The sequence below is a fragment of the Taudactylus pleione genome, unplaced genomic scaffold (assembly GCF_031769625.1).
Source record: "Taudactylus pleione unplaced genomic scaffold, aTauple2 ptg000703l, whole genome shotgun sequence".
NCBI classification, from domain to species: domain Eukaryota; kingdom Metazoa; phylum Chordata; class Amphibia; order Anura; family Myobatrachidae; genus Taudactylus; species Taudactylus pleione.
The window spans coordinates 3,906,027-3,915,525 of NW_028285105.1; the positions used below are offsets into that span (position 1 = coordinate 3,906,027).

General features: G+C 44.1%; 2 protein-coding genes across 2 annotated transcripts in view; one reads left to right on the forward strand and one right to left on the reverse strand.

Annotated features, from left to right (window-relative positions):
- The window catches only part of AP1AR (adaptor related protein complex 1 associated regulatory protein), a 54,177-nt gene extending 48,753 nt beyond the window's left edge, over positions 1–5,424 (forward strand). Inside the window, exons 9-10 of the mRNA XM_088456440.1 lie at positions 858–986; positions 3,200–5,424. Of these exons, the coding sequence (XP_088312566.1) occupies positions 858–986; positions 3,200–3,441 (371 nt within the window). The 3' untranslated portion in view covers positions 3,442–5,424. The remainder of the gene's footprint in view (positions 1–857; positions 987–3,199) is intronic.
- Positions 5,425–7,358: 1,934 nt separating this feature from the next.
- Positions 7,359–9,073, reverse strand: LOC148477648 (uncharacterized). The gene is made up of 2 exons (XM_088456389.1): positions 8,376–9,073; positions 7,359–7,386 (listed from the first exon to the last, which is right to left on the reverse strand). The coding sequence occupies exons 1-2, from the start codon at positions 9,071–9,073 to the stop codon at positions 7,359–7,361; spliced, it is 726 nt and encodes a 241-aa protein (XP_088312515.1).
- Positions 9,074–9,499: the final 426 nt, after the last annotated feature.

The window sequence follows — 9,499 nt, forward strand, 5'->3', positions numbered from 1 at the left end:
TACTAATGCTCCCTCTCTAGTAGAGCCCCCAGTAGTAATGCCTCTCCCTCCGAGTAATGCCTCCCCCCGAGTAATGCCCCCAGTAGTAATTCCCCCACCCCAGTAATGCCCACCCAGTAGTAATGCCTCTCCCCTCCCCAAGTAATGCCCCAGTAGTGATGCTCCCCCCTGAGTAATGCCCCCCGCCAGTAATGTCCCCAGTAGTAATGCCTCCCCCCTCCCCGAGTAATGCCCCAGGTGTAATGCTCCCCCCCCCCGAGTAATGTCCCCTGTAGTAATGCCCCCCACCAGTAATGCCCCCAGTAGGCTGCTTGCACTAAAAAAATAAATAAATAAAGCTCATACTTACCTTAAGCTAAGCCCCGCGTCCGCTGCAGTCCGCTCGGCTGCTCCTCTGCACTATGGCAGAGACGTCATGACTTCTCTGCCATAGTGCACTGCATGAGCCGGAATCTGGAGCTCACGTGAGCTCAAGCCTCCGACTCCGGCTGCCACTGCGGGGAAGGAGCCGGGTGCCCGCTGGACACAGCGGGCTCCTGGCAAATGGAGCCTCCCTGCGGCGCCGGGGTTAGGTTGGCCGGAGGAGGCGGAACTGGTTCAGTCTCCTCCGGTCCACTTTAACCCCGATGGGTGTGGGGGCCCTTAACGTGTGGGGGTCCAGGGTTGATCGCCCCTGTCGCCCCCCCGTTAATCCGGCCCTGATGGTGAGAGCTACTAAGACTAGGTACTGATCTAAGAAGTCTCTACCAAAACTCTATTGGACACTATTGAAGTGCCAATTGTATATTTATTTTGGTATGTTAGTTTTGTATGAAAGTATGGATTTTTTCACATGTATGTGTATTTTTTTTTACTAGGATTATCGTCGGATGCAAACCTTCTGACTCCTAACACAGAAAGTAGTTGTGATCTAACAACCAGAACAAAATCAACAAGTGGCAATGATGACAACACATCACTAGATCTGGAATGGGAGGATGAAGAAGGTAATGTTCTTACTATCCAACATCATAAAATGCTTGCCTAAACTGTTAATGCTTATTTTCTATGCAATATCTGTCATTCTTATTGAGTTACATCTTGCATTAACACGTTTTCTTGAATATGATTTCTGGGCATCACGACCCTTTCCTTGTATGGTATAGGTGGCATGGGGTTAGCTGTAAGATAGATGGCATACTATACACTTTTGTAACAGTAATGAACACTTAACGAAAAAGCAACTTTTTTTTGTACAAAATTGTTTATAATTTAAGGGGCTGTTAAGTTACCCTGCAGTATATGAGGCTGTGGCTATTAAATAACAAGAGTGCACTTGTAAAAAATACACCATACTGCGTAAGTTAAAAGGGAGAGGGGAAACATTGACATTGGACTATCCCAAAACTGTTTTGCAAGTTTCACCCCTCTCGCACCGATAGTTTGCTATCACACAGCTTCAAAGAAGTTGTCTTTTTCTCCTGTGTTCGTAAAAATACTTAGTACAAAAGTAGAGCAACGTGTTAACTTAAAATTTGTAGTTAAATTTAACAAAATGTCCACCGAATCTTTCCGTATGCTAACCGAGGCTTACCGGGAAGATTGTATGTCACGTGCACCTGTGTTTGAGTGGCACAAAAGATTTGACAGTTGTGAGGATTTCAAAGATGATAAACGTCCCGGAAGACCTTGCGCATCAAAAACAAATGAAAAAAATTGAGAAAATTGTTAGAATTGACTATCGATTCAGCATCCGATTGATAGCAGAAATAGTAACCATCGACAAACAAACTGTTAGGCAAGTTTTGCATCAAGATCTTAATGTGACAAAAGTCTGTGCTAAGATGGTTCCAAGGCTTCTCACTGCCAAGCAGAAAGAAAATCAAAAGTGAATTTGTACAGACATTTGGGAACACATTCAATCGGATTTGTATTTTTTAGATAGTTATTACCTGTGATGAAACATGGATCTTCAGTAGAATCCTCAGACAAAATACCAGTCCAATCACTGGAGAACACCATCATCACTAAGAATGAAGAAAGCATATCAAAACAAATCCAAATTCAAAGCCATGTTAATTGTTTTCTTTGATATCAAGGGTGTTATTTTGGAAGACTGTGTACTAGAAGGCGCATCAATGAATCAACATTACTACCAAAATCTTCTAGCAACTTTGTGGGAAAATGGTTTCATCCTCTATCAGGACAACGTACCAGCCCACACGGCTCTCTCTGTGAAGCAGTTCTTGGCCAAAAAACAGATTACAGTGCTAGAACACCCTCCATACACACCAGACCTAGCACTGTGTGACTTCTTTCTTTTCCCTAAGATCACATCTGTATTCAAGGGAACCCTATTTTGCATCAGTTACTTAGGTAAAGAAGAAAACGACAGAGCTGTTGAGACAGCTGACAAATGAGCTACAGCACGGCTTTCACCAATGGTAAATAAGAATGCAGCAGTGTGTGGATGCAGAAGGTGAGTACATAGAAGGGAAACAGAGTTAAAATTTACTTAATATAATTAAGCATAATTTATAGCATTAGTCTTGTTATTTAATAGCCACACCTCGTATGTTTCTTGAGAATTTTGCACATCTTCCTTTTTCATATGGATTCCATGAAGTTTTACTGCCTGACACAAAAATGATGAAAGCTTAAACAAAATCAATGGAACGGTTTGCTTTTGTGCAAATGCACTACAGGATTCACACACTGAGGTTATAATGGAAAGTTATGTTGGAAAAGAGAAGAAACCATTATTCATGTAAAGCACTGGATTCAGAAATTGAGCAAACTGGTCACGATCTGTGTAATAAGACTAATGATCAACAAGCTTGGGGCTTCTGATGTGGGTCTGCTGTGGGTCTGCTTAAAATCATCTGCTCTCCCTACAACCAGGAAATCCTGGATGATATAATAATGCTGCCAGAATACCATGGGTCCCTGTATGGCCATATATGGAATTCTGATGGAAACTTTTGAGGATAATTGTAATGTGAATCAAACAATCCGTGTACAAATTGTACTTTTTATTGATCATCGCATAAGTCTTTAGCACACTATAAAGAGTACTTATGTTAAATGAGGGAGTATGGTCTAGTGATCATTCTATTTTCCAATACTGTACTATTTTGTGCGACAAGACAATTAATAGAAAATAAAAGTAAATTTTTGCGGCTTGTAATATTCGTTTTATGCATTTTACCTCTTTACCTAGGAATAAATAGGATGGTTCCAATGAGAGAACGCTCGAAAACAGAAGAGGATATTCTCCGAGCAGCCTTAAAATACAAAGGCAAGAAATCTGGAAGCCACACAACTTCTGCCTCTGATGACTCAAATGGACTTGAGTGGGAGAATGACTTTGTGAGTGCAGAGATGGATGATAATGGCAACTCAGAATATGCAGGGTTTGTCAACCCCGTGAGCGAACATTCCGCAGAGCAGCAGGACAGGTAGAAGAGACCAAAGACCAAGGAATGTTCTCGTTACCAAACAGAAGGAAGCTTTCTATTCTCCCTTATGGGTTTATTGAATGTACAGAGTTTTCAGGGCCTTTGTCTCTTGTCTAATTTTATTTTTTAAGCTTTTTTTTTTTTTTTTATAAACTGCAAAGTAGAAATGAATTACTGGAGAACATGGAAGTGCAATTCTCATTGTTTATTTTCTGCAAACATTTCTTAAGGGGATATGATGGGGATAAACTAGAAGAGATTTTCCATTCCTGTCGAGGGTCACTAATAAATGATAAGCACTATTTGAGAACTTGATATTTTGCACTTGCCCCTAGAGCCACTGAGTTTACAGACCAAATGTATTTTTCTTTACATGTGTTATGGATGTGGCATTTTCATTGTAAATGAATGATGAGAAAAGTAGTAAAATGTGGAGCAGACTATTTTGCAGATTTGCTCATCTCTGGCAATGTAATCTTTCAGTTCTGCTTTTGCTATCCAGCGGCATTGCCTTTTCACTCCGTATTTGTAAATCCCGATTTGATGGAATTAATAGTTTAAGTGAAGTTTTTATGTAGTTTATAAACAGAGCTGGAGCGATAACCATCATTTCATCCTTCTGTGATTTGTGGTTGGGATAGGATTAGGAACACCTATAGCCAAATTCTACCGGCAAAATGCGGAATAAGGTGGCAATGCTGCAGAGCAGTTTTGAAAATTGTTTAACTCGCCTACAAAGGCTCGTTCACACATGCTGGGAAGGCATGGGATTGAAATGCCGACGGCTGTTTAGCCCAACAGTGGATGCCTGACGGGCAGGTAAGTACCCTAACCTCCCCTGCCCCCCCTCCCTAACCCTTCCTTAGTGGTGCCTAATCCTAACCTACCCTCGGGGGTGCCTAACCCCCTCTTACCGCTCCCTAAACCTAACCTCTACTCGGGGGTGCCTAACACTAATCTCCCCCCAACAACCTAACCCCGCTAGACTCCTTAAACCCCCCCTCGGCTAACGCTAAGGGCTCCCCTGATTTACCATCGTTCGGGGTGATGTCCTCGGCGTTGGTATTATGATAGGCGTCTGTATTTCGACACCTATCATAAATCCCTAGCCGGCAATCACCTGTCGGGATTGAGACCGGCGACCTTGCGGTCGCCAGACACATGACTACGTCCTGCTGGGAAGATGGGTAACCAAAGTCATGGAAATGAATGTGTTACAGATGTGTTTTCATTGTGTGTTTTTTGCATTCCACGTCTCTCAATACAAAAGCAAATTAACATCTTATCAGTGAAAACAAGCCCTAAATGTTACGTATAATGTGCAAAACTGGATCTTACAGTGAAGTTGATCACACACATCAAGTAATGGAAATTGCCTCACAATATACGTACGATTTGTGTCTTGCCTTATGTCACTGTACATTCCACTGTAGAACACTTACACAGGATTTACATACTAGTATTAGTGTGAGAGTACATATTGGCAGCCAGTGTTTCTTGCCTTTAGGGATTAATGTCCTGTGTATATGACAGCCTTAAAGGAGAACTACTCTTAAGATTGAGCTTCTCCCCTAAAGAAGCCTAGACATTAAGTGGCTGCTTTCTTCTGGGACCCTTTTCTTTCCATACAATTGCTGCTTGAACAGAAATAGGAGCTGCTGAGCCCCTCACATGCTGAGAGATGGCACTTCCAGGTTCTTGGCAGTGGCAATTCTGAAACACTTACTGGCTGAGTTTGCCAGCCCGGCCAGTTGGATTCTTGGAAAACTCCTTTTTGGGAGCTGATATTTTAGCACGACTTACAGAAAATGTTGTGTCTTATTGAAGTCTTTGAGAAGTTAGTACACTATTACACTTTAATTGGAAAGTAACTTGTATGTTGCTTTACATGTGTTCACATCAATCAAGTCACTGCAGCTTATTGCAGCAAAATAATGCACATTTTGTAATATAGGCATGTTGACTAATAAATCTTTTTTAATTCTAACTTCGTATATAGAGATCTCTTTATTTTAAGCAAATAGCAGTTTCCTGTAAAAGGGGTTTTGCCCAATACCCTCTTTCCTCCTTACGAAATACTAGAACATTGATGTTCAAGGGTGCTTTACTTGCTGTAACTTTATCCTATTCTAGAAAGCCTCTGTAATGTCATAAGACACCTCCCTACACTTATAGCTTTTTTTGTTCCCTCCTAATATATAGATGTGTCCTAATACACACAGCCTCAATATGCCATCAGGCGTGAGACTACTGGCACGAGAGCCGCCAGCTCCCTTGTGACTTGCTTGCACCGAGCATCTTTTTGCCCAAGAATGCATCTTCGTTGCAATCAGATGCTACAACATCTTCATGAGACTGCACTGATTAATTTGATATGCGGCACTTTTATATCTGTATTGGAATGAATGTGTATATGAATCATAACGGAACTTGCTGCAGCCGCTGCATAGTTGTGTGCGTCTGAGTCTGTATGTGAAGTGCTACCATGCAGCGGCTGCAGCAAGTTCCGTTGTGATTCATATACACATTCATTCCAATACAGATATAAAAGTGCTGCATATCAATTTAATCAGTGCAGTCTCATGAAGCCGTTTGTCACATCTGATTTAGACACATTATTGGGTGGAAAAAACAGGATTTTGGTACTTACCGATAAATCCCTTTCTCCGATTCCACAGGGGACACTGGAGTCTCAGTACAGTGGGTATAGATGTGGGTTAACCGGGAGCTGGCACTTTAATAATTTGAATGGTAACTAGCTCCTCCCCCTCTATACTTCCCTAGAGCCCAGTCTAAAGAAACTCTGCCCGAGGAGAGCTGGAATATAAGGAGAAAGGAGAAGAAAAGCTACTACACGAACAAAGAAAGAAAAAGCTGTTATGAAAGAAAACACAACATTCCAAGCAGACCATGGATAAAAACACCCGTCTAAACCTGGAAAACAGCAATTTATGCAGGTGGAACAGTGCAGGGTGGGCGTCCAGTGTCCCCTGTGGAATCGGAGAAAGGGATTTATCGGGAAGTACCAAAATCCTGTTTTCTCCTTCATCCACTAGGGGACACTGGAGTCTCGGTACAGAGGGGGACGTCCCAGAGCTCCTATCCCTGGTGGGAGAGTGCTGAGAACCCTGCAAAACAGCACGGCCATACTGTGAAGCAGAGGCCGCAAAGGTATCAAAACGGTAAAACTTTATAAAAGTATGCCTGCCTGACCAAGTGGCCACTCGACAAAGATGAGTCAAGGACACACCACGGGCAGCCGCCCATGAAGGACCTACCGAGTGCGTTGAATGCGCCGTAATAGAAACAGGCAGCTGTCTTGAAGCGGCCAGATAAGCCTGTCTGATTGTCAGGCGAATCCAACGAGAAATAGTTTTTTTTTTTTTTTTTAAGCTGGCCACCCTGGTCGCGCCAGATCAAAACGAACAAAAAGTACATCCGATTTTCGAATAGATGCTGTCCTCTCAACATAAATCCGAACAGCTCTAACAACATCTAATGATTTGGAAGCCGGAGAATCTTCTTTAAGCGCCGGAACCACAATTGGTTTATGTGGAACGCAGACACCACTTTAGGAAGGAAAGTCATCTGCGTACGAAGCTCAGCACTTTCCTCATGAAAAATGAGGTAGGGTGGGTGACAGGAGAGAGCCCTAAGCTCCGATACACATCTAGCCGAGGCAAGCGCCAAAAGGAGAACCACCTTCCAAGTTAAAAACTTTAATCTCCACTGTCTGTAAAGGCTCAAACATAGCAGACTGAAGAAAGGAAAGGACTAAATCCAAGTCCCATGGGGCTGTTGGAGGCACAAATGGGGGCTGTATCCTGACTACCCCTTATAGAAAGGTTTGGACATCCGGCAATAATGCTAATTTTCTATGAAAGAAAATGGACAGCGCTGACACCTGAACTTTCAAAGATCCTAGACGAAGGCCTGCTGATAAACCGGCCTGCAGAAACAAAAGAAGACTGGACACCTTGAACTCTGACGGAGGTGAACTGCGGCGTTCACACCAAGCTATGTATGTCTTCCAGATACGATAATGTTTTGACGTAACTTCCTTCCGAGCCCGAATCATAGTAGGAATCACACTTGAAGGGATACCCTTTTTTTTATTAGGATAGCCCTTTCAACAGTCACTCCGTCAAATGAAGCCGCTTTAAGTCCTGATAGATAAACGGACCCTGTAGAAGGGAGGTAGTCTTGTAGAGGCAGAGGCCATGGTTCGTCTATCAACAGACGTCATAGGTTTGAGTACCACGCTCGTCTGGGCCAATCTGGAGCCACCAGCAATACCTTGGACCTTTCTCTCTTGATTTTTTGAAGCAGATGAGGAAGAAGCCGAATTGGCGGGAACAGGTACACGTACTGAAACTGCCAAGGCGTTGTCAGTGCATCCACTGCCACTGTTTGTGGATCCCTTGTTCGTGAGCAGTAAATTGGCAATTGATGGTTCAACCTCAACGCCACGAGATCCGCCTGAGGTCGACCCCCAACGCTGAATCAGCTGTTGAAACACTTTCGGATTGAGCCACCATTCTCCCGGATAAATGTCCTGTCAACTGAGGTAGTCTGCCTCCCAATTCTCTACCCCTGGGATGAAAATTGCTGAAATAGCTATTGCAAATTCCTCTACCCAAAGTAGAATGCGGCTTGGCTCCCTCGTGGCGGCTCGACTCTTTGTGCCGCCTTGTCTGTTTATATACGCCACAGCTGTGGCATTGTCCGACGGCACTCTGATTGCTTGACCCTGCAACAGAGGATGTGCTAGCTGAAGAGCATAGAACACTGCCCTTAGTTCGAGAATGTTTATGGGCAGTGCTGCCTCCCACTGAGTCCAGCGGCCCTGAAAGTGTCTTCCCAGAATCACTGCCCCCCACCCTCTCAGACTTGCATCCGTGGTGAGGAGAATCCATTCCCACACTGCGAACCTCTTGCCTGCTAACAGGTGAGAGGAATTCAGCCACCAAAGAAGAGATGGGAGACAATAGCGCACTCTGGTGAAGAAAGAGGTGGGACCCCGACCACTGGGAAAGAAGGTCCAATTGAAATGGACGGGCATGAAATCTCCCGTACTGGATGGCTTTGAAGGTCGCCACCATTTTTCCCAAAGGGCGAATACACAGATGTACTGATACTCTGCGATGACGCAGTATCAGTTGCACCATGTTTTGAATGGAGGAGACCTTGTCTTGAGGAAGGAACACCCTTTGTTCCACCATGTCCAAAATCATCCACAGGAATGGCAGATGCTGTGTTGGTTGTAGATAGGACTTTTGGAAATTGAGGATCCAACTGTGTTGCAAGAGCAGACTCTGAGTTAACGTTATATCTTGCAACATTTGAGTCACTGACAGGGCTTTGATAAGAAGATCGTCCAAATACGGGACGATAGTGACACCCTGAATCCGAAGCAGGGCCATCATCACGGCCATGACCTTCGTGAAAACTCTCGGTGCTGAGGAAAGACCGAAAGGTAAGGCCTGAAGCTGAAAATGAGAATTTAGTACTGCAAAGCGAAGGAATGCCTGATGAGGAGGCCAGATGGGAATGTGTAGGTAGGCATCCTTTATATCCAAGGACACGAGAAACTCTACCTTCTCGAGGCCTGCTATTACAGACTGGAGGGACTCCATTTTGAACCTGAAACCACGCAGATAAGGATTGAGATCCTTCAGGTTCAGAATGGGTCTCACTGAACCGTCCGGCTTGGGAATTACAAACAAGCTGGAATAAAAACCCTGACCTCGCTGATGGGTTGGGACATTCACTACCACTCGAGACAAGAGAAGCCTGTCTTTTGCTCCCTGAATCAGAACCCGTTTTGCCACTGACTGTGACAAACCGGTCGTGAAAAAGCGAGGAGGTGGTTGAATCTTGAAATCCAACTTCAACCCCTGAGTAATGATGTTCCGGATCCTGGCAAGACCGGATCCATACATCTTTGTAGTTCTGAAGGCGAGCTCCCACCTTGGGGTCCCCCAAGTGAGAAGGGAGTGCGTCATGCAGAGGGTTTAACCGCAGGCTTGTCCTGTTGGGACAAGGATGGGGTAGGTCTACCT

Bases quoted from the DNA above. Each gene is read 5' to 3' on its own strand.
- LOC148477648 (XM_088456389.1), bottom strand. From the start codon at position 9,073: ATGGAGTCCCTCCAGTCTGTAATAGCAGGCCTCGAGAAGGTAGAGTTT. The intron at 7,387-8,375 runs GCAAGAGGTTCG...TTGTTTCTGCAG, and splicing joins TTCCTCTCACCTGTTAGCAG to GCCGGTTTATCAGCAGGCCT.